We start from the raw sequence: 24,812 nt of genomic DNA on the forward strand, positions 1-24,812 counted from the left end.
ATATCATTGGTGAAATATCAATATATCTCTTGTAGAGCAATTTCTCTATGGTTTTGATCTAGAAACTCAGCAAGAAATTGAATCCTACTTAATTTAAGCTTGTCTACTAAAGTAGGAAGAATAATATGTTACTTCTTTTTGCAATGTAGGAGTAGTATTTCGATTTGTCTGTATCAACTGTCATATCAGTCAGATTAAGGTGTTCCTCCTGGAACTTAGAATTCAAGAAGGGAAGATGGTCAAGTTTGTTTACATTTGATTGTACAGTACATCACTATACAATGACATCTTAAGTATGATAAATTAAAATATTTTGCTTCATTTGGTGAGAGGATATTATGTCTAGAGAAGAGCATAAATGATGTTTGTGATATATTTCGTAGTTCGTACCATGATAACATGATTGGACCATGAAACTTAGACGATTTGTTCAAGTATAAATTCCCCATTTCATGAATGTTGTGTGCTATGGATCAAATCTATGATGTCCATGGTTCTAATAACTTATCAAAACAATTCACACACTAAAGATAAAAATGTAGCAGTATGAGTTTGTACATTGTGATCTATCTGAAATTGTCTGAAATTATGTTATTCTTGAACAGCTCTTTTTTCTATTCCCAAGATGGTGTGGAACTCCTTTGTTCTTTATTTCTTGAGGGGTGGGGGTGGTGCAAGGATCTGAAGGCTTACCGTAATGATAAAAAGACATCTTTTTTCAATAGATACAGTAACAAAAGCTAAGAGAACCCACTGTTGATAAGCTCTGAAGTACCAATATATGAGCTCCCTCAGTTGGAGTTGCAAGTGGTATGGTCAGAGGTGAGTCAAGGTTAATCTAGATCATCTTTCTGACTTGGACTCAAACTTGACCTAAGTCTGTGCCATGCCATCTCTATGAGGTCAGGTTGCTGGAGTGAGGGGATGGTGATGCATGGGAGATATTGCGAAGTCTTTATGGCATAAGTATGGCCACACTAAATTGTTTCCATTTGCAACCTAGTTGCCCATTGTGATGCCCTAGGAAGGAGTGGCAGGTCCCTTATGAAGAATTGAAGGGAAATGAGAAATGAGGAATTTGAATGGAAAAAATTGGTCAGGTTGGTTTTGCATTGGGTTGAGATTGATTTGGGGCCTCACCTGATTAATATTCAGCATAAACAACCAGAACCCATGCTTGACTTGGTAGTGTATGTTTTTCTAGCTAAATCTGATTTGTTTCTGGGTTGACCTGTTTGTGTGATGGGCCAAAACAACTGAGTTGCATCCCTATCAACAGTTTCAATATCATGCCACAAACTTAAAATATAGTTCCAAGGTGTGAATTTGGTTGCAGGGTTCATGGTTGTCAAGGCAGCTATTAGTCCCTAGTTGGTAGGGATCCCTGACTGCCTAAGTGCCTAAGTGCCTAAGTGCCTAGGTGGATTGCATATGATTTTCATGGTCCATCTTTAGAGAAGGCAAAGAGGAAAAAAATAATGATCAATTACCGCATTTTTTTTCCCCAAAAACACTCGTATATATAAATAACCAAATACACCATTATAGCATGGTAGGAGCTAAGATTCATGAGAAGAAATGCATTATTTCATCTCATATCATTTACTTAGTTAAGCATGACAGTAAAATTTAATTTAACATGCAATAACTATTTGTGATTTGCATTGTGATGAGGAGGATTGCAGAAAATTGACAGGAAAAAGACAAAAAAATACTAAAGAGCAGAAAATAGATTAGAAATGGAAATAAGAGAAAAACAGGGGAAGAAAAACAGAGAAACTAGAAGAAAAGATGAAGAGGAGAAAGAAGCAAAAAGAAGAGGAAGAGAATAAAAATGAGGAGTCAAAAAAGAGGGGAGAAAGAAGAGGAATAAGAGGAGAAGGAAAAAGAAAGAAAAAGAGGAAGAAAAGGGGAGAAGAGGAAGTATATATAAAAGAAAAGGGACAACGTACACAAAGCATACTTTATGATGATGGTCAGACCACAGCCATTGGGCTACTGAGGTCTGTTTGTGGTAGGATGACTGCTGGCAGGCCTTCAGTTGGAAGAGAACTGGTGTAAAATTGCTGGAGGTCTGCCATCTTGCCCTTGCATTGGATGAGATGAGAAATTGCCAATTTTGGTGAGACGGGGGAGAAGATGAAGTAAAAGCATCGTAAATTATCGAATTTTTACTACCAGTTTAGTTATAAGTTCATTTCAATTGTAATAGTGAAGATAGAATGACTCATGAAAGTAAAAATATGAAAAACAAAAATGGGTTTTTGTCTGGAATTTTCTGGGTTTCATGTACATATGCATGCATGTGTATGCTCACCTATCCATCTGCTTAAATAAAATAATGCCTAGTTAGCTACAGCCTAGGCATTCATTCCCCTCTAGGTTCCTTGGTGCTGATTTTGACAAAATCAAATTTAAACAACCAGATAAAGATCTTAAGTTTAACCAACACTGGCTTCATTGATCCACAATTCCACATAACAATTTTCCTACATACTATGAAATTACAGGGAGAAATTAGTAAGTTTTTTTTGTCAAATTGTCTTGTTACATTGTTCAATTGCCCATCTCCTTCTGTTTCCACTATGTGTATGCTGACCACAAATGTTGGAACTTATTAAGTTGCTTGTGTGTTCTTACAAGAGCATTGCATTGTTCAAATATACATATCAGGAGACAAATAGTTTGACTTGGATTGGAAAGACTTTGTGTGGTACTTCATTTTCTTTCAAAAGGCAATCTGATTAGAATTGGGGATATGAAAAAATTTTCTTGATTTCTTCTTGGTCCTCTTGTGGCAATCTTGACATGGTCATAGGAAAATGAGTATAGTTCTCAAACCCTTCCAATGGTGATGCCTGTAATTGTCTTCTGTTGCAAAATAATTGGAATTCTGGATTTTCTTGTAAATTTTATTCCTAGTGTTGCATGTTGATTTCTTGCTGTCTATTAGCCACATAAGTTGTAATAAAATATAATTCACCAATGGTTGGAACTCTTCTTTCGAGTGCTAAGCAATCTTGACATTTCAATAGGAAATGAGTATAGTTCAGGATCCTTCCTAAGTAATGCCTGTATTTGTCTTCCGTTGCAAAATATTTTGAAATATGGGGTTCTAGTAATTTTTGGTCTCTTTTTGCTCTGTTTCATTTTTTTCCCTACTGTTGCATGTTGATTTCTTGCTTCCTATAAGCAATGTAAGCTGTTATTGTAATTTACAATTTACATAATATGTTTCACTAATATTTGCTTACATTACTTTGCTTTGGTTCTGATTTTGATTTTTTTTCAGCTAAAGGCTCCGATATAATGTCATTTATTAAAACATTTCAGGTGCTGCTTGTAGATCAGTCTGATCGATTTGTTTTTAAGCCATTGCTGTATGAACTACTATCTGGAGGTACCAAAGATTTGTAGTTGAAAGCAGTTCATTGTTAATATTGTTCACCTCTTTGTTTATTCCTTTTGTAATTTCTATAATTACTCATTTTATTTAATTTTCTTACTGAATGTCTCTTACTGAATATCACTGGATGGCAGAAGTAGATGACTGGGAAATAGCACCGTCCTTTACAGACTTACTGAGGAACACCAGTGTGCAATTTGTCAAGGACAGGGTTGAGCTTTTACGCCCTTTGGACCACTTAAATCGTATAGAAATGAGGGAGCCTGGAAGGTCACGCTCTGGAGGATTGGTTCAACTTGAGAGTGGGATAATCATTGAATATGACTGGTCTCTGCCTCGATGTTGCGGAATCTCTTTCTTTATTATGACTTTGTATTTGTCTATCTTCTTGATTGTCATCAGCATCGTATTATGTCTCTCTATTCTGCTCTTTAATGCTATCCTTCAAAGAAAATTCTTATTCTTTCACAAGTCGAAGTGTCCACAGCAAATTTGCTCTGTTAGTCTGTTCACATTAAGATTCTGCAACTTGAAAAGGAATGATCATTGATTCTGGCTCTTACATTTATATAAATTCTTATGTACTGTGGACATTGTTTTCTGGAATAGTATAGCATGTAAACATACAAAATACATGCACACACAGTACACTTGGTAGCAGCGTCATGGGACTTATTGTCTTGAATGGATATTACTGCCAGTCCTTCTGCATGGTCTTATTTTGTGGACTCCATCTTGTTTTTGGGGTGCCCCTGTCTGCACTTGCATGTGTGCATGTTTGTCTCTGCATGTGTGAGAGAGAGTGCAATCTCTGAGTTCACTCTCCATCTTGTACTTTGTCTTCATTATGCTCTTGCTGATGTTGCATTTTTTTTTTCTATGAAAACTGGGCAGCCAGGCTGGTTCTAGCTTTAGGAGCTGAAGCAAAACTTGATGTTGTCCCAGGATCTGCTGAATATGCCTTTCCTTTCTCGACCTTGGAGGATGCTCGTGTAAGTTCTGAAGAGCTTATGCAATAATTTACTATGTCATTTTTGTTTCTACAAGTTGTCCATCTTAAATTAAGGTTCTCACTGAATTTGTAACTAGTCATTCTTTTCTTAAATATTGTTATGCTGTACTTTTATTGACATGGTACAATATTAGATGTGGTGGGTCTTGTCATGCCAAAGGGGAACGCAAGTGGAAGCAAGGGTTCTGCATCGGGATTGCCGAAGTATGGGGTTAAGGATATGGGTTTAAGGTAAACCTAGGTCTAACCATAGTGGAGCACCCAAACACCTTCTCCTACGATGGAAGGAATGTTACACTTTCTAGTGTGTAGTTCTGAATAAATGAATAATTCAGCAATGCAAGATCTTCTCACTGGCCTTCACTTGGTATCCATAATAATACCTTTTTTGCACCATTCTTCATGTGAGGCTCTTCTAGAGTTGCATTAAGAGGATTCTTGAAGTCACGTCAAGGCACCATGAAGCTCCAGAATAGCAAACAAATTATTAGATAGGCTATTTAGGGAACTCTACATTGATGAGGATTCATGGGTATCAAGTTTTAGTTAAAAGGAGAAAGAAAGAGCAAACTCAACTAAATTGCTTGCACATGTTAATGCAGCTTATGTTGTGTTGGATTTATCTCATACAATCTTGTCGGTGTTGTATAAATTTCTAACTTTTAATCAATTGAGGACCCTGGAACCAGACTGATGTTGGCGATCCCTTGGCTGCTAGAATTGGGAGCAGATGTGGAAGCTATTTTGGGTATAGGTGCAGGAAAGCAAGTATTTTTTTTTTTTTGGAGTTTTCAAAAATATTTAATTAGTAATTGCTCTTTTTGAACTTTTTCAATAATTTTAAGCCTAATTTGATGCTTTTTTTATGTATTCTTGATATTTTTCGATGTTTCTATGATTCTGGTTTAACCTAAATGATGCATCTTATTATTTTAAAATGAAACAAATCATAAAATGATTAGTGAGATGTTGCATGCTACAAGAAATAACATAAAATATCCTTAAATCAAGTAGTAATATAAAATTATAAAATAATACAATCAATTACATACATTTAAAGTACAACATATATACCGATATCTAAAATTTGGTCGAGTGGCGATGGCTCTCGTAAATATCCGGATCATCATTATAGTCAGGAGGCACATCAACTCACCCCTCTAACCAAGCGGCGTTGTAGTCTTGTACGTTCATCCCCTAACGAATGCGCGCTGGGTTATGAGCACTTTCGGATCTCTCGTTAAAGCTCTGGCTTTGTGAAGTATCCTCTGGCTGATAATACGGCTGTGGAGGGGTCCATCCAAATATGCTGACAGCAAAATCCAACCCATGAGATGCTCTGGGCTACGTAGGGTAGTAGCTACTAGAAGATGCCCCAGCCGCACCATATTCGTATTCGTATGGGTCATAGGCTACCTGTGACTACAGGTAATAGAATCTAATATACGACTCAAAATCTAATACATCTATGAATTCTACTTCACATGCAAGGTCATATACAGCTTTATCATGTCCTCCTAAATGACCTCCAGAAATCCGTTTTCTCTATGCAATCGCATCTTCGCGTGTTTTATCAGATCGTGAACGTGGTCCCTACTTTTTTTGAGATAAAAAAATATTTTTTAACCTCAAAAAATACATCTGATTTATCTAATATATAATACTATTTTTTTATATTTTTATTGATTTATATATTTCTAATAATTTTTAAATTTAAAAATATGTTTAAATATCATAAATTCAGAAAAACATGATTTCTATCTTAAAAATTACTTCTGAATTCTGTAACACATACTACTATTTTTTTGTAATTTTGGTATTATTTATATATTTTTAATTATTTTTTAATTTAAAAATAATATTTAAATATTAATATCCAAGTAGAATCCAACAATAGATGCTACATATATTTTTCTACACCTTTAGGCATGCATTAAAGGCTACTTATTCCATCTTCAGATTGATCTCAAAATAATCCTCAACTAGAGGTCTGCATTGACCTGAATTTTCATCTCAGGAGTGAATCCAGCATTTTGACAGTACTTGCAGTGGAAAATTTTGGGAATAAGATGTTTTGTATTTTTACTTCTGTTCTAATTTGCAAAAATGGGTTTGCGAAATACTCAGGAGTGGCCGAAATGCAATAGAGTTTCGTATTTTTACTCGCCTACTAATAATCCCGAGTGTGTTGCCTCTTAGAAGACAATATTTTGAAGCATATACCAGCTTTTTTTGGAATATGGTTTTTCTAAAAGATCCACTTCCATGCATGCTACCTTTTGAAAGATAGAAATTATTTGCTGCCTCCTGTTTAGATGGGATAGCCAGAGGTTTCTGATATTCAGCTCTATTATTTTCTACCTCTTGTTTAGATAGGATTATCACAGCTTTCCAGTATTCAGCTTTTAATAGTTGTTACCACTAGTAGCCGTTGATCGTTGGTTAGTGTTACTTGGATTCTTGGAAACCTTTTTTTTTTGAGTTGTCGGGCACTCGAAAACCATCTTGTACTGGATATGCCATACTGCACCGGTATCGAACTGAGACTTGGTACAGGAGATGTGCCAACCTTGGTACATTGAACTGACTCCTAGACTGAGTGTATTGATGCTGTACCAGTGTGGTACCGAAACGGGGTTTGGTATGGAGATAGGGAACCTTGTAATATTCCTTGACACTTAATGCCATCGGATTATGATGCCATCATCATTATGTGTTTACTTTTGTCACTTCCATGTAAAATTTATCAAGTCTAACATCACAACTAGCAACCATTTGATCCAGTTTTATGAACCTAAGGAGCATAGATCTAGTTCATTATTCCTTATATGCATACACTTGTACATATTTACTATATATATAAAGATGTGTCCCAAATGTCTGAATCTTAGGAGAGTCCCATGTTGGATTCTTATGAGATACCAAATCCTTTCACTGCTTCACTTAAAAACTTAATGAAGATTTTCATGACACAGAAATTAGGCTCCTGTCGTGTAAGTATTGCAGGAAACATACATATGATGCTCCATACATATTTAAACACGACATATTCATGCAAATTGCCTCAGACACTAGGAACGAAGCCAAAATGAAAATAAGCAGAAGTGATTATCTAGATGAAGAAATGCTACCAATGACATGATCCTCAAGGTGAACTTCAAATTGACAAGCATAAAGAAACGTAATAATATAGAATTATTTATTGTTGAGATCCTGGTCAACATATTCTTTCTTAACAAAGTCTTCGTAATGCAAGCCAAAAGGAAAACACAAACCAGCCGGCGTGTCCAACACACGGTCATTTCTGCCGCATCGAACATTCTTTTGGCAGGGTGGGGGCCTAGTTCGGGCTGCTACGCGGGGGTGGGCTCATCCCTTCCTCCCCCCTTCCCCTTTTTTTCAGCAAAAAAGAGAGAGAGAGGAAAACACTGATTAATATAACTTGTGTAGCTCAGACCATTTTGGTAATGATTAATTTTTTAATTTGTATTTGGTAATTTATTGTGTCTGTTGATTTGATGTTCACCAAGACTTTCCAAGTATTCTTATTTTTCGTTATCTGTGTGCATATAAAAAATATCATGGGGACCTTATCCTCATTATTTCTACTCTTTGAACCTCCAATGCTGCAGAAAGTCAACAGCAAGTTAAGAATGTTGGAACGAGAGAGGTTTGGTAAGGATTCCCCTCCCATACGTGTGGCTATTGTCGGTTGTGGCTACTCTGGTGTTGAGTTAGCTGCTACCATTTCTGAAAGACTCGAACATAGAGGGATAATTCAAGCAATCAGTGTTGAAACTGCTATTTGTCCGAATGCTCCACCTGGAAATAGAGAAGCTGCATTCAGAGTAAGAATTCATATTGAGCATATTTTGATAGAATACAAAATTTATGGCTCTCTGTGTTTGTCCAAATTGTGCATTCACATTAGTCTTTTGATTCAGGTTTTTATGGTGTCTGCCATCTCATTTGTATGTTAAATTTAAGATCCATAATAGACTATCCAATGTACAAGCTGAACTACAAGCAACATGATAGAAAATCAACTTTAATTAGTTATGTGCTTGATCAACCTGAATATTCATTAAACCACCTTAAATTAATCCATGGAATTCATAATCCTGAATCAGTAAAAACCATTTGTAAGCAATCCAACTATCTCTAAATGGCTGATGCAAGCTTTGAAGGTCCGTTCTTATTGTTGTCACTGACATACAAGTCTGTGGCTTGTGGATTGACAGAAGATTGAGACCTGTGACAATCAATTGCATAATTGTGTTGTTTGGGTCTTAATCTCATTTGTTTGAATCCTTCATAGGGGGGAAATTTCTTTATTTTATGATATCTGGAGTAATGAAATCAGAAACATTCATTTTCTTTCAATTTTCTCTTTCATGTAAGAAACTCCTGATGCAAGGACCTCCATAGTGAGTCCGGGATCCCTGTGTCTTGGTTTGGGTGTGCATGAATAGTGGTCCATATAGGATGATGAATTTTGTATGATAATGTATATTTTTATGGAATAAAAGACTTGGATGCTTTCTTGTGTCTTTGGGCTTTTAATGCTTCTTTTATTCTACACGGTTATTCTTCTCGTCTTAGTGATCGGTTGTAGCGATATATGGCTAAATTTTATTCAGTTATGATCTTAAAATTTAAGTGAGCAGAAAAAAAACTTTGAAGCAGCTCTAGCATCTTGGACGGTACGTTGTATTCTTTTCTTGGTTCTATTTTCGTCTAAACTAATGACCTGACCAAGAAGTTACATTAGTTTATATTTACTATTACCAGTGGATACCACACCGTCTGGCATACCATACTATACCAATATTGAACTGAGACTCAGTACATGGATCTTACTGAGTCTTAGCATGCTGAACCGATCTCCATATTGGGCCTACCGACACTACCAGTATGGTACTAGTATGTATGAGGGCCAATACTAAGATGGCGAATCTTGGTTTAGCTACTCTTATGCATTGCGTTGTCTCTATTATCAAGCGAAGCCAACCATGTCCGCATGCATTTTTTTTACAGAAATTTGGACGAGCACTTATAAGATACTGTTCTTGTGTATTATGTCCTTACAATTGATTCTATCAGGCAAACTCAATGGCCATTGTTTTCATGTTTTTCATAAGAATTTTGATTGAGATAATAAAAGTCCAATCTTTATCTTCCATTTTACATGGGAGAGCCTTCTGTCCTTGGATTCCCATTTCAGTTCCGGACACACACACAAGAAAAATGAAAAAAGAAAAAAACTGTGATCAGACTTTTATTTCTTTGTATTTCCTGTTAGAATCCCAATATTGTCTATAGTAAGATTTGCCATGTCAGTCGGTACCATACCGAGCATACCGTACTGTACCAATTACAACGAACCTTGGTCCATACTCCACAAATCTAGGTACATCTCAAGTTCTGAGGTCCTTTTTTCTTCAAAACAAAATTTTGAGAACTCCTCTCTTTTTGTATCCGTCTCATCTTTTCCTCTTCTAACATCCTTTGTAAACTCCTCTATTTTATGCTTTTTTTAAAACAAAGAATCCAAGATTCCTCTTTTCTATCAATCTTATATTTTCCTCCTTTGATCACAACCATCCACCAAATGCTCCTCTATTTCCTGCATGTGTCATATCTAATAAAGCTCTAGTATATTGTAAGTCCAAAGTGACTGATGCCCAGCTGGGCCAATGTCTGATTATGTTTCATCATGGCACAGCACCAGAAAACAGGATCATTATCATGATTTCATAGGGTCATGTTTGATTAATAAGCTTTTTACTGTTTCTCAATTTATAAATCTTTTTGTAAGATTGCTTTTTTCTTAGAAAACAGATTTTCAGCATTCTATGTTCCCCCCGGGGGGGGGGGGGGGGGGGGGGGGGGGGTGGGTGGGAGGGCACTTTTTAAGGCCATCACTATGGATTGTATTCCATGTACTCCTTATGGTAGAGTTACCCATATGACTTGTGATTCACCAGCTACCTGTCATTTGCAGCGAGATGTCATAGTGTCATTTGCGCGTAATTGGAAGGCACACAAATGTGCATCATGTCTCCTTAAATTGGAAGTTGAGCAATATTTTATTCCTCAGAATCTTGTTACAAAGAATTACGTAGAGAGAGAGAGAGAGCGTTTGTGCAAGTTCTCAATTCTTTTGGATATCTTCTAACTCATCTATGGCTTCTTCATGGGAAAGGGAATTCGAGGGGGAGATATAGGCACAATAAATTGTGGTTGTGTAGATCATGAGAGAAAAAAAGCGACCATTGAAGAGATAGTGATGTTGGGTTTGGTACTTCCGATTGAGGGCTAAAATGGTTCTAGTGAAATAAGAGAGCCATGAAGGCCTAATGAAGGAGAGTGCATTTACACTTTGATATATAGTATAATGTACATATTCATGCCTCCAGAAACCAAAAAAAAATATTTATGCATTTATCTACGTATCTAATTTTATATGTATCTATGTATTAGCATAAGTATTTGTTTTATTGGGTCAGGTTGGGTTGGGTTATCACCTGAACCATTTTATGTTTTATACCAAGGTATGCCGTCTCGGTATCCAGCCCTATACCGATGCCACCATATTACCGTGTTAACGGAGGTTGGTTCAGCATATCGAGTATCGGTTTGCCTCATGTACCGCATATTGGTGCCGAATAGGCATAGTACAATATGCTTCTACCGTCCGATTTGGTACAGTATGGCGTACCTTGGTCCATACTATTTGCAGTATGTTGGGATTAAGTTACAATATACAAGTGGCAAGCTCTACCCTTTTTATTAGTGAAGTCCAGGTTTGGAACCAGCTGAACCCAACCCAAGATGTCATATAGTTTTGTTTAGGTGCTGTCACGTTGCATTGTGATTGTGGTCAATTTATGTGGAGACCCAAGTCATGTGCATCTCTACTTATTAAGGCTCCGTTTGGCAGAGCTGTTGACAGTAGAACTTTTAAAAGTAAGTAGAGCTTTTATAAAAAGTTATTTACTGTTTGGTAACTGCATTTCTAAAGTGCCGTAGAACTTTAATGTATTTGGTAAACAAATTAAGAGAGTACTTTTGGTATGACAAAATGATCATAAAAGATATTGCATAATATTATACAATAGAGCATAATAAAATATAATATATATTAATACATAAATATATGATATAGTATAATATTACTTTAATATAATATAATATTATTACAATATAATAATTTAATATTGTATACTATAGCATAATAATGTAACATAATTTGATATTATATAACATAACATAATGTATTATGATATAATGTAATATAATATTATATTTATAGTATAATACAATAATAAAGATATAAAATATTGTAATTATTATCATTATATATTAATAAATATAAAGGGATATTTTCTGTAATTATAATATTTTATTATGGATATTTTGGTCCCAAAAAAAAATTTATAAATCAAAACAATTTTCTGACGCATGCTAAAAGTGCTTTTCTGAAGAAGCTCCATTTTTTGTAATTTTGGAGCTTCTCTCGAGAAGCTGTTTTAGCTTTCTGGCAAAACTATAACAACTTTTCCATTTTTTTACCAAACATCCATTTTCTATCCAAAAGTATTTTTGGAGGGTCAAAAAGTGCTTTCTGGCCCACCAAAGATTTGCCAAACGGGGCCTAATTCATGTGTGATAGCATGATAAGATGGGTGGGTGGCTCATTGCTCCTACTTAATTGATGTTTGATTGTTATAGAGCTAGAAAAATGTAGAATAATTAAACATGTAATGAAAGAAGTCCTAGCACAGATTGTCACATTCTTGGACCCATTAGCATGGCCAGAATAAATTCAGATAGTTGTGTTCGACAAGTCATCTTAAGACTTGGTGCAAAAGGACTAAAACCTTTATAAAAAAATGTTTACAAACGAGATTTTTTTTATTATCATGATGCTTATGTTTAATATCTTTTAAAGTCTGACTCCACCCATGACTTGTTAAAGGCTAATCCATTAATAAGGCTATATTCTTTTACAAATGCTCACAGCTAGAGCTTCTGTCAATGATACCATCAGGTTCTTCAATCTCGGAAGACTCAGCTTTTCTTGGGATATTTTGTGAGCTGCATAAAAGAGGTTTCTGCTTCTGAAAATTCAGTTGTGATGACGAGAATTGGAGAAGAAATAAGTATTGATGCAAAGAATCACCAAAATAAATTCATCTTGGAACTTCAACCTGCCCAAAGAGGCCTGGAAAGTCAGATTTTGGAAGCAGATATAGTGTTATGGACAGTGGGATCTAAGCCTTTAATTCCTCATCTGGATCCATTTGATCAGTCCAACATATTTTCTTTGAATGCTAGAGGGCAAGCAGAAACAGATGAAACTCTCCGCGTAAGGGGTCATCCTCGAATATTTGCCATTGGTGACTCAGCAGCTTTAAGGGATTCCTCCGGCAAGCTTCTGCCTGCCACCGCACAAGTATGATGATTCTTATTTTTGTGCATCAGATTAAATCATCTATTCTGTAATAATATTTTTTGTATTACTTTCTCAGGTTGCTTTTCAGCAGGCAGATTTCGCTGGTTGGAATCTTTGGGCAGCAATCAATGACAGGCCTCTATTACCATTCAGGTTTGCTTATTTACAGAAAAAAAAATCATTAGTGACAGAGTAATATAACTGGGAACAGACATTGCACTCTAGAATATGGATTTACCCAAGCATTATTTTTAATTTAATATTGTTTAATATTTAAGCTCAGTATGCAGCTTAGCTAACCGAGATAGAGTCATTCCATGATCAGATTCGCTTGGCAATAGGCTGAATAGGTTTTTTAGTTCCTTCACACGCATGCAGGCACACACAACACACACACACACACACACACACACACACACACACACACACACAAAGAGAGAGAGAGAGAGAGAGAGAGAGAGTAAAATGGAAAGCTAATGCAAAAGCATGGTATGCTGTACCGATCCGAACTGCATGGTACGGAGCATAGCATACCGTACCGGTATCCGATACGGGTGGCATACGGACATTCGGTACGCCAAAATAACTCCGTACTGTATCCGGTACGGGGTCCGGTACAGAGACGGCGAATCTTGTTCAAAAGAGATTTTCAAGAGCTTATCTCATTCTGAGATATTCATCTAACTGCATAAACCTTACTTTTAGGGTTACATGATTACATCTGTCATCAAATTTCTTACCGGCTAAGATTGTACATAAGAAGCATTTGTCAAAGCATATGATTGATGATTTCTTGCAATCAGTTCCAAAAGAATGTGAAGTACAGTAGATTATACAGGAGCTAATTGTCAACCTAAGTTTTTTCCTAGTAGCTTAGCTTTTGAATCTTCAGTATTCTTTTGCAATCAGTATTTTCCACACAATTTGGTTTATGATCTAAATCCAAACTCACCATTATGAAACTTTCCGTCTAAGCTTGCCCATATATGCATAATAGTGCATTTTACCAGACTTTGGTCTAAGATTCTCTGGAAAACAGTGTAAAACCTGAATTTATTCCGAAAACTCTTAACGATCCTCTAGCTACAAGTTATATGTTGCAGCTGTAAACTCCCTAGTCCCCTTGAAACTTATTAGACCCACTACCTTAAATTGTTTTTGGAGCAGGTGGCGAGGCTCTGAAAGCATGGCATCATGTTTATCATTATCATTTGAGTCCACAATCTGCTAGTTAGAGCATTGACGGAACAAAATTAGCGGATCAATTATTCAGGCTGTAGATCTAGTCATCCACAAAAGGCTTTCTAGCAGCCCATGTCAAGTTTTGAATTTCTGAAAGGATTTTAAATTAATTAGAAATTTTCTTTTGGGGGTAAGATACTATTCACAGATCAATGTCCATACAGTAATGCTGTCAATCATGAAAAAGATTTATTTCCTTTTCCCTTAGATTCCTCTAGGAACTTAGCTGTTCAGTTAGTTTACTATTAGCAGACTTTTAAGATCTTAAGAGAGTCTAATTTGTGCAAAAATAAAGGGTTAGTTGCTGATTTACTCAGGAGATGCACTTCATATTGTAAGAATTCTAGATTACTTGTTGAAGAAGCCATGAGAAGGATATAGGAAAATCCCTATGGATGGGCATGGAAAGAAAGCATTCTATTATTATTATTATTTCATACCATTTTCTTTTTTGGGGTGAAAGAAAAAGATCGAACTCTAGGTTTGGTCAACTCTTCCCTCTTAATCTATAATTCCTCGTCTCTCATCTTTCTTTCCCTCTCCCTGCGCACTTGTTCTTATAAGCTCTTCTTTTTCCTGCTATTCTCCTTTTCTTTTCTTTTTTTTCCAATACTCTTGTTATATGCTGATTCTCTGCACTAAAGAGATCTGTGATTTTCACTATTTCTTTTATGCTGTGAATAGATATTACTATTTCCCACCTAAAATGAATAGTTGGATACACATATTCATTGGAGAATTTCACTATTTCCTTTTCCTACTATTCTCTTTTGCCGATACTCTTCTTGTGTGCTGATTCTCTGCGCTACAGAATCTGTGAGTATCACTATTTCTTTTGTGCTGTGAATAGATATGCCATTTCCCACCTAAAATGAATAGTTGAATAGACTTAATTTTATGTTTCTTTTCTACATAGCCTGCATATTTCTGCACCTTTTTATTTTAGAGATATGAAATTCTCTTAATAGTCAAATATCTACCTCCATCAGTCACCTGGTCAGCTGCAAATTTGTATCCTCAGGATTCATTTCTCTCATAAAGACCCACAAGAGAGTATCTGACTCTTAATTTTTATAATCACTGAGAGCATCTTTTCCTCCCTATTCCTTTTAGTATGCAAGAGGGGAATTGACCCCGAAAGTTACACCTTCAGACAGCTACATCCCCAAGAATCTGCTTGTGCCTGGACACAGCTCAACTGGGAAATTTGCCCTGTTCTCTGTAGCACGAGAGAATAGTGAAATGTAGACCTTTGCCAAGTTTAGTACGTTCCTTAGGTCCATCAATGCAGACTCAGGCCTTTCAAACTGGTCAGCCTCAACAGGTTAGTTAATTCACTTAGGAAAATAGAGTTATGGTTTTCTATTTTCAGTTGGTTAATCTGCTAAAGCTGAACCTCGGCATCCTTGGGACATAATAGATGCATTGTTTCTATCTTCCAATCACTTGAATGGATCTTGTCTTTTGCTAATAACTTACATAGTGCTGTTCTTCAACTCATCATGTGTGTTCAAAGGAACCATTATGTAGTCTCAAATAAATTATGACACTACATCACTAGGTAGCAGGTACTTTTTAACTAGCTCCAAGTGGGCTTAAACATTCAGTGAAGCTCCATTGAACTCCAACTAGCATGGTATGGAGGCAATCAGAAATTTACATCAGTGACTAAGAACATACTACTGTTTGGTGCCAAAAATCACATGCATACTTGTTAGTAGATATAGCAAACATTTGACTTATGCAAGCCTGTAAGTTTTATGTGTGGCATCATGGATTAGTGTGTGCCTCAATGATTGGTGCATCCTTATGTGCAATTCATAATTGGAGCATTCTTAGATATAATTTGGTTTAGCATTTTCTCCAAGGTTTTAAGTACTGAACCACTATGTGTGCTGTGCTGACTCCAATAGTGTACTGTTTGTTGGTATGGGGTCACAGGCATCACGTACCATATGGAACCGATCTATACTGGTAAAACATTGGTTTTCTCACCATGGCAAGGTGATCAGACTTCTTCCTTCTTACATGCAAGTCAAAATTCTCCTCAATTATTTCTTCTCTTGTGAAATGGCTTGCATGAGTACGTCATGCTGCCCCTTCCCTCGCATAAGATGAAAAAGCATAGAAGATGGTTCTTTGGTTTAGTATATGGTAAGAAACAAAGGTTTGCCAAATAGGTACTAGGCATTGTACCGGTCAACGACCAATTTGGTATGGTGTCGGTATCTACTGTACGAACGCGATCTATATTGGAACCAGGAGGAGGAAGAGGGAGAGGGGGAGAGGGGGAGAGGGAGAGGAGAGAACGGAGAGGGCAAGAGAGAGACTTAGAGATGCGTATTGGGCGGCGACAATGCTAGAACCCTTGCTGAGGCAAGTGAGTGAGAGTTGAGTAAGAGAGGCAAAAGAGAGAGAGATAGAGTAGGGCTTCCTTGAACGGAGAGGGCGAGACTAATGAGCGAGCGAGCGAGAGAGAGAGAATGTAGAGGGCAAGAGAGCGAGACAGGGAGATGCATATGGGGTCGTCGTTGGTGGTGGCCGGGATGACGAAACCCTAGCTGAGGTAAGCAAGAGGCGAGCGAGGGTTTGTACAGCCCGAACAGGAACAGAATAGATAGACCGTTCCATTCTGATAATCGACCACTTCAGTTCCGTATGCCCTACACTAGACGGTTCTGGATGAACCTAACAACATATTTTGAAGTCAGACATTTGTGAACTGAAATGAGCTTGACATGCTTGGTATCAAGGCTGGCCGAGCTTCTATTTATTTTGCAAGTCCAGAATGTTCAGGCTTTGCTCCTTTACAAGTCAAGATTTGAAAGATGTTTGAGTCTTGAGCTTGGCCTGTTTCTCAGCTGAACGAGCTTGAATGAGCCTGTTATCGAGCTGAGCCGAAGCTATTCATGAACATTCTGGTTTATCTGCAGCCCTATTTCCTCTGGGAGGGGAGGTGCTTCTTAATAGAGTCCTGAAAAGTTGAGATTGGATTTGAAGTTAAATGAAGTGCTTATTTCACTACTATCAGTTCAGTTAAAATGTGTTCATACTCAGTCTGCTGGTTAGGTTCTTCTCTGCAATGTCCCTTTAATTATTTAAAACAGTTCCAAACTACAAACTAAGTTTTTCTACAGAGTAAAAGTTGGCTAGTTTTGCTTTTAGTTTAGCGGCTGCTGTAGATTAGAAAATTTGCTTTCTGCAAATATCTTATGTGTACATGCAGGCTGAATGTTGCTTTCATCTTAATCAGTTGTCTTGGTCTCCCCCAATGTTAACTAAATACTAAATGCAAAATCATATATTCTTCAGTATATATTCTTTGACTGAAAGAGTAGCTAGTCTCATTGCAATAATATAGAATGTGTTGTCCATTTAATAATCAGGTTTCAAAATCTGGGAGAGATGATGACTCTTGGGAGGAATGATGCTGCAATCTCACCAAGTTTCATTGAGGGTCTCACGTTGGAGGGTCCCGTTGGGCATGCTGGTAAGTAAACTTCTCTCCTAATCCATTACATGATTAATTATAATCTGGGTCTGTGGAGGTTAGGGGAACATTCTATGTTGCAGGAAGGAAGATAGCATACCTCCTGAGACTGCCTACAGATGAACACCGAGTAAAAGTCGGGATAAGTTGGCTTACAAAATCTGTTGTGGATTCTGTTACCTCATTGCAGAGTACTATGACCAAAGTAATATCGGGCTCATAAATCCATAATGTATCCAGAAAGTTGAGACTGTACATTCATCTAACCTTGACAGATCCATAAATTGATATTTTGTTCGACTCATTATTTTTCTCTCTGCTAATATAGCGATCCTAGGATGAATCAGAAGCTTTTTGCTGCAGTTCTCATTGTGCCAAGCAAGTTGATGATTCGAGGCATGGAATAATATTTTTTTCTAGTAGTATCAGCATCTGTGGTTCAATAACCACATGAAGGGAACAATCATACTACTATAGCTTCTAAAACATATGAAACAATAAATCATACTTCATGATGCATCTTCATACGTCGGACCAGAGCTATTTGCAAGTGCGCTGTTCTCGTCATGATCATTTCATGGTTTAGGTTTTCTTTGAATTTTTCTTGCCAACATGGAAGACTCTAGAGTTCTTCCCGTTGGTTTTGGTGATTTCCTTGCCATGCTTGCAACTTTGGCATTTACTTGCATATGTTACTGTAAATTTAATGTCATTTTTATAAAATTTTCCTGTTTCTTGCATTATTTGTATTCTTTGTAAACATTTGGCAAAGTTGTTTTTTAAAAAATATTTTGAATATGACATTTGAATCATCATAGTAAGCTGAAATTGTGACTATTATGTAAAGAAACTGAAGCGTGAGAGGCCACATTGAAATATCTGTGACTTAATGAGGGATAGATATTTCTCTACAATCTAATGCATCAAACATGTGAGAAGACTGAAATATGGGGTCTTACTCTGTTTGGGAAGGCATTTCCCACCTTTTCTTCTGGTTTCTTTAAAATATTTGGAGTCCATTCTCTTAAGACGAAGCAAGACAACTGAGATAGCTTTCATGCTGAGTGCAACTTGGGTATCACAAGACAAGTCACTATTATATATTGAAAAGATTCATAGATCCTTCCACATGAAGTCTAATTTGATGTCATACTGGGTCTGGTTTTCCACAAGAATCTGGAAAACAGAATCAACCCAAGTAGCGATAAGAAGATACATGTTAATAACCCACCGGTTTCCAGCCTCCTGGGATTCCATGGAACCGCCATCTGCCATTATCCGAGTTGTGTTCTCTTATTATGGGATCCTCCACACCTCTGACATCTACTGATCAGAGGCAAATTGTGACTGTAATGGTGAAAGCTGTGTTCCTCGAATTGTTGTCCCCCTCTTCTTGCAGCATCCTTTCTACTGCTTATGTGCGCATAGGTTTTGATCCTTTGGAGAAGCTTGCGAGGGCAAAATGAGCTAAAGATCGAATCCATTAAAATGCCATGATGCGAGTTGCTTGAACCGGAGAGTGCTGTGATGTAATCCCCAGCATATATTGGTAATGGAAGACGACAGTATTGAGCAGCAACCAGGGCAGCAAGATGGAATAGATTTTGATCAGTATTGAGATATCTTTTTAACTGCATCCAGTCTGCCGGAGAATTCTTCTATTAAACCACTAGTGCATTAGCTCAATGCAGGTATTTAACCTAGGCTTAGTTTAATGTTCTTTTTTTATGATCCTAGTCTTGTATGAATTCAGTATCATTCAACAAATGGCGCTGCGATGAACAATGCTCGAGTGTAGGCTGGTAATGGAGGGAAACCAAAATTTTATGCTGAACTGCTTGTTGGGGAGTGGGAACAACCTTTTGAGCAATGCTAAGGTCGTAACATTGCTTATAAGAAACTTCAAAATAAGCAATGGAAAGGCAGCATATCAGTCGGGCGAATTTTTTTAACCAGGATTTGACTTACAAAAGCATTAGTGTTAGCTTTTTCTTTTTTTCTTTTTTCTTTTTAAGTTTTTTTTTTTTTTTTTTGCATGAATACTCTCCTAAATATCGAATTTTGCATGAATCTTGCAACTGCTCCTTTAATTTCTTCATTTCAGTTGGAGCCATTCTATAGGGAGTTTTAGAGATTGGTATGGTATTGGGAATCAAGTCAATTGTAAATTCAATTTCTCTATCTCGTGGTAAACCAAGAAAATCTTCCGGAAAGACATTAGGGTATTCATTCACTACTAAGATGTCTTCCAATTTTTAGTCTGATTGTCTAGTATCGACTACTATGGCAATGTATGCTATACTCTCTTTCTTGAGTAGCCGCTTTATTTGCATTGCAAAGACGACTCAAGGGGAAGTATAAGCACTACTACTCATTAAGCTAAATTCAGTATGGTCAGGAATCTCAAATTTTACCCTTTTTTCATGGCAGTTAATGGTAGCAAAATGTGACGCTAACCGGTCCATATCTAAAATTATATCAAAATGTGACCTAAGCACTAGATTTAATTCTGCCACTTTTGTTATGTCCGAAATGATCATAGCCTCAAGATCTGATACATTTCTATCACAATTTCTAAAGATCATAGCCTCAAAATCAGAGCCTTCAATTTTACAGATATGAAGCTTGAGTTGGCCCAAGCCAGCCACTTAGGGGCCTCAATTGGCAATAAATGCTTCTAAGCTACTAAGGCACAATGTCCCTTCATAGCTAGAAAGAAACAAACTGATAATGTGCGCCCACTTTATTGAATAACTAGCTAGATAGCAATTAACAAGAGAAAGGTTAAAGTAGGAAGCATGATCCAAAGTTCTGTTCAGCCCGAGGAAGGTAAGGGTTAGCAAGTATCCACCAACCACACGTGGCCAAATCTGCAGATTGTTTTTCATTATTTATTTATTTATTTATTTTACTTTTTTATTTATGGTCCAACAATTAAAATCTGAGATTAGCCATACCTAGGCTTCTCTTTTTCCTAGTCTTGGTGACCACCTGTCTATTGGCAATGAAAGAAAATCCAGAGGGAGAAGGATACCCTTCTCTCAGAAAGGCCCTTATGCTGCCATCCATTTTCTTGAGAACACCGCAAGGAGAAAACAGAAAGAAGAGTAGGCAGGGCAGACAAAACCAGATCAAAAAGAGCCCTTGTTACTTATCAACTTCCATACTGGCATAACAATTCCTCCAGCCTGAAAGTTTTGACACCGCATGTGTTTTTTGTCCATTCCACATATCCTTTTTTCCTTTGATGGTGATGATAGCTTGTCTAAAATTACTGATAAATCCTGAAGTTCCTCAGAGTTAGAAGGGTAAATACTGAAACGGGCCATCAAATCTTCCATTTTTTGTTCCTTAACCATATCCTTACATTTTATTTCTTGTCTTCATCCATGAACTCTTTTTTTTTTCTTCTTTTCTTTTTGGATAGCCGTTTCATATTCTGTGGTCATGCATTACATCAGGTCCTCATGCTTCCAGTTGATTAAAGCTTCACTCTCGAACCAAGCATGTCTTTAACTCCCCAAAAAGAACTACAAGACAAAGTACCATCCTGACTTTCGAAACTGAAAGAGATGTTGGTCCCCCAGGCCTCTTGAGGAAATGTTAACTCATGTGGCATGGCCACCTTGATGTACCCTTGTAGCCACTTCACTATATCTATACACACTAACATTCCCTCTGGCTCATTCAATGTATTCCCTACCATCAAGCACATGATGGATGCTTCATTACTTACTTGGATACTCTTCTCATGCTTCCTCTTCTTGCCAACTTGCACCGATGCCAAGCAAGCTGACCTTCTTCGTAGTTTGATCAGATCCAATAGGTCATCTAGTGGTCGCTTTGATGGTTTCTTGCATCTTGTGAACGGGAGTGAAGCATCGCCACCGATTTATGTTGCTCCACAGAATGGGCTGAAAGATTTAGATAAGATTGATGCATTGCCTGGCCAGCCTAAAGGTGTAAGCTTTGATCAATATGCTGGTTATGTGACGGTCGAGCCGCAGAATGGAAGAACACTCTTCTACTACTTTGTTGAGTCCCCACGGGATTCAGAAAAGAAACCACTTCTCTTATGGCTTAATGGAGGTTAGCCAACTGCATACTGCTACTTCAGCTGTTTGCCTATCATGTCAATCATACACTCAAATGTTTGCCATGCACAAATGTCATATATTGGCATTCTTCAAGCAATGCCATCATAATTCAATTTTCTTGTTCAATTGGCATTTTATTGTTTAGGTATTTGTTCACTTCCCTTACTTTTTATATTTGCTGCCCAAATAATAGACCTTAATCGAATTATTCACAACTTGATGTTACAAATGTATTGGTCTGCCACCGTTCTTCTCTTTTCTTTTATTTTCTTTTTTGAAAAAAGAAATGTAAAACACCTCTCGGTAGATCATGAATTTATGTGTAAAATTTGGATTGCCCAGGTCCCGGATGCTCCTCCTTGGGATATGGAGCCTTGCAGGAATTAGGACCCTTCAGAGTTAACAGTGATGGCAAAACCCTTCTCAGAAATAACCATGCATGGAACAATGGTTTGTGAATTCAACCCTCATATCTCAATTTTTCCAGTTGATTACACCGATCCTTTAGTGATCGAAATAAAATGCTGCTAAGCAATTATGATACTAGATAAGAGATTCTTAGCTACTTGTGGTGTAGTTAACCTCTTGAACATTATTTCATTTTCTTCAGCAATCTTCGAGTCTTCTACTAACTTAAATTATATCATCTATCCGATAATTGCTACATCTCGACAATCACAGTTGCAAATGTGATCTTCTTGGAATCTCCGGCGGGTGTAGGGTTCTCATACACCAATACAAGTTCAGATTACAAAAACAGGGGGGACAAGAGAACAGCAGAAGACACCTATACCTTTCTAGTCAATTGGTTGGAGAGGTTCCCGGAATACAAGACCCGAGATTTATTCATAACTGGCGAGAGCTATGCTGGCCACTATGTCCCTCAGCTTGCCAGTCTTATTCTTCTGAACAACAAGAACCCCAACAAACCAATCATCAACCTAAGAGGCATAGCAGTAAGACAATACTATCAAACTGTTAGAAAATTAAACAATATATATGATGACGATTAAATTAGGTATTTCGTTAGGAGCTCAATTTTAACATCTTATCCAATATTAAGCGATCAATTTGCCATTTGGAACTGACTACTGTCTCTAATATGTTGCTTACCTTGACTGACCACTGCATAGATGGGCAACGCATACATCGACAGCAACATAACTGAGATGGCAATGTACGAGTTTTTGTGGATGCATGATATGTATTCCGACAGGACCCACAAGCTGATTCGGAGGACATGTAACATTTCAGATATGTCTTCGCCAGAGTGCAAACATGCCACAAATCTGGCCGATATGGAAATTGGGTCGATTAATCCCTACAATGTGTATGCTCCACTTTGCACTGAAAAATCACACAAAGCAACTTGCATTACCAGTTCGGTAAGTCCCAACGTGACATTTCATGTGTTTTCAACTCTGTTATTCTTAATTTCACAGAAGTACTAATCAGCAATCTAACATGACCAGAATGTCGAGTTTGATCCCTGCACCGATGAGTACGTTGATGCATATCTTAATCAACCAGTGGTGCAAAAGTCTCTTCATGCAGTTCCAAGCCTATGGACGCACTGCAGGTACACATGGTTTTCTTCTCCTTCTCGCGTCGATCTAATAGAATTAATGAAATGCTCACTTGAAACTGCTGAGAATTCTCTTCTTATTGTAAATTGCATTATTTAGTCTTGGTGGTTGGAGGGATTCCCCTGATACCATGCTGCCTATGATCGAGCAATTGACGACGAGTGGCATAAGAATTTGGTTATACAGGCAAGTTCGATACTGCGCTGCAACTAAGCACATCAGTAAAATGTGAACAGAAAAAGAACTCATTTTTATATGAAACTTTGCACTTGCAGTGGTGACATGGACTCAGTTGTTTCAGTAACATCCACAAAGTACTCTTTAAGAATGCTTGGCTTGCCCATCAAAAGTCCATGGCGCCCATGGCAGGCCAATGGTGAGGTAGGAAATCCTTGAACCCGATTCCTTTGTCATGTAATGGCTTAAATCTTAAATGGCTATAAACTATTCTAAGCAATCATGCTATTGCCATGATAATCCATATGACAGGTAGCAGGCTATGTTGTAGCATACAAAGGACTTACTTTTGTGACAGTAAGAGGAGCTGGCCATGAAGTACCGAGCTACCAACCTGAAAAGGCTCTGGTCATGATCTCTGCATTCCTTAAGGGAAAGCTTCCTCCTCCTCCATGAGAAGCATCATCCCCTCACCCTCTGTCTACTTTATGGAACAATTGTATGCATTCATGAGATGTAGTACACGTGATATCCTTAATGTGCTTGGTACTAATATATCCTGCCGTTCTAGCAATAATACCGATCCTCTTTAAACAGCTCTGTGCGTGTCTGTGTCTGTCTCTCTTTCTTTTGTGTGTGTGTGTGTGTGTGTGAGAGAGAGAGAGAGAGAGAGAGAGAGAGCGAGAGCGAGAGCGAGAGAGAGAGAGAGAGAGAGTAAAGTTTCTATATGCATTCATTTCAAAGAGTGAATGAATTCGACAAAAAAAAGGGTTAATGATGCCAATCAGAAGAACTCCATTTGTCCCAGAAATAAGAATGAGTCCAATACTCCCACAGTCCACACAAACAATGGCCATTATATCAGACACCCAGCGAAGATAGGGCTTTTAATCATGACCATTTGATCTTCATCAGCCCATTAGATGAAGACATAATGAGATCATGATGTGGCACCTTGGATTTGAACCTAATTGGATTGGGTTTCACGGAACCATGAATGGATAAGGATGAAGTAACCATTAAAAGAATCTTATCCATTTAAATTTCTTCTCTTATCCTCATGCCTAAGATAAATGAGGCGCCTCCTTTTATAGCCTTTGGATCATCATTAGCCATTAGATGAATGGATGGGAATGGCTCCTACTTTTCATGCGTGAGAGGAATGAAAGAAGGGATGGCGTGATGAAGGATGGCACCTCTTGATGAGGCGCCTCTTGCTTCCCGATTGGATGGCGCCTCTTGATGAGGCGCCTCTTCCTTAATGAAGCGTCAAGATCCTCACGTCCCAACGCCATCTATAAATAGGAGTCGCTCCCGATGTTTTCATTCCATCCGAATTCCAAA

General features: G+C 37.5%; 2 protein-coding genes across 5 annotated transcripts in view; both read left to right on the top strand.

The window, feature by feature from the left end:
• Positions 1-18,351, top strand: part of LOC103723780 (alternative NAD(P)H-ubiquinone oxidoreductase C1, chloroplastic/mitochondrial) — a 35,916-nt gene extending 17,565 nt beyond the window's left edge. For 3 of the 4 annotated variants that reach the window (XM_017846794.3, XM_008814811.3, XM_026800239.2), the window contains exons 4-11: positions 3,334-3,400; positions 3,541-3,733; positions 4,305-4,398; positions 8,051-8,266; positions 12,472-12,876; positions 12,953-13,029; positions 17,505-17,608; positions 17,692-17,912. In XM_017846794.3, the coding sequence (XP_017702283.2) occupies positions 3,334-3,400; positions 3,541-3,733; positions 4,305-4,398; positions 8,051-8,266; positions 12,472-12,876; positions 12,953-13,029; positions 17,505-17,608; positions 17,692-17,831 (1,296 nt within the window). In that variant the 3' untranslated portion in view covers positions 17,832-17,912. Of the gene's footprint in view, positions 1-3,333; positions 3,401-3,540; positions 3,734-4,304; positions 4,399-8,050; positions 8,267-12,471; positions 12,877-12,952; positions 13,030-17,504; positions 17,609-17,691; positions 17,913-17,936 lie in introns of those variants that run through there. The other variant, XM_039119645.1, reaches the window with a different exon arrangement.
• Positions 18,352-21,247: 2,896 nt separating this feature from the next.
• LOC120106645 (serine carboxypeptidase 1-like) lies at positions 21,248-24,064 on the top strand. Its single transcript, XM_039119647.1, has 8 exons — positions 21,248-21,697; positions 22,048-22,155; positions 22,387-22,661; positions 22,839-23,090; positions 23,178-23,284; positions 23,391-23,477; positions 23,567-23,672; positions 23,781-24,064. The coding sequence occupies exons 1-8, from the start codon at positions 21,322-21,324 to the stop codon at positions 23,922-23,924; spliced, it is 1,455 nt and encodes a 484-aa protein (XP_038975575.1). The 5' UTR covers positions 21,248-21,321; the 3' UTR covers positions 23,925-24,064.
• Positions 24,065-24,812: the final 748 nt, after the last annotated feature.

This window comes from Phoenix dactylifera, unplaced genomic scaffold, assembly GCF_009389715.1.
Source record: "Phoenix dactylifera cultivar Barhee BC4 unplaced genomic scaffold, palm_55x_up_171113_PBpolish2nd_filt_p 000587F, whole genome shotgun sequence".
In the NCBI taxonomy this organism is placed as follows: Eukaryota; Viridiplantae; Streptophyta; class Magnoliopsida; order Arecales; family Arecaceae; genus Phoenix; species Phoenix dactylifera.

Excerpts from the sequence above, each read along its gene's own strand:
- LOC120106645 (XM_039119647.1), top strand. The coding sequence starts at position 21,322 with ATGATGGATGCTTCATTACTTACTTGGATACTCTTCTCATGCTTCCTC. Across the intron at positions 22,156-22,386 it reads TAACCATGCATGGAACAATG|TTGCAAATGTGATCTTCTTG; the intron begins GTTTGTGAATTC and ends CGACAATCACAG. Across the intron at positions 23,091-23,177 it reads CAACTTGCATTACCAGTTCG|AATGTCGAGTTTGATCCCTG; the intron begins GTAAGTCCCAAC and ends TAACATGACCAG.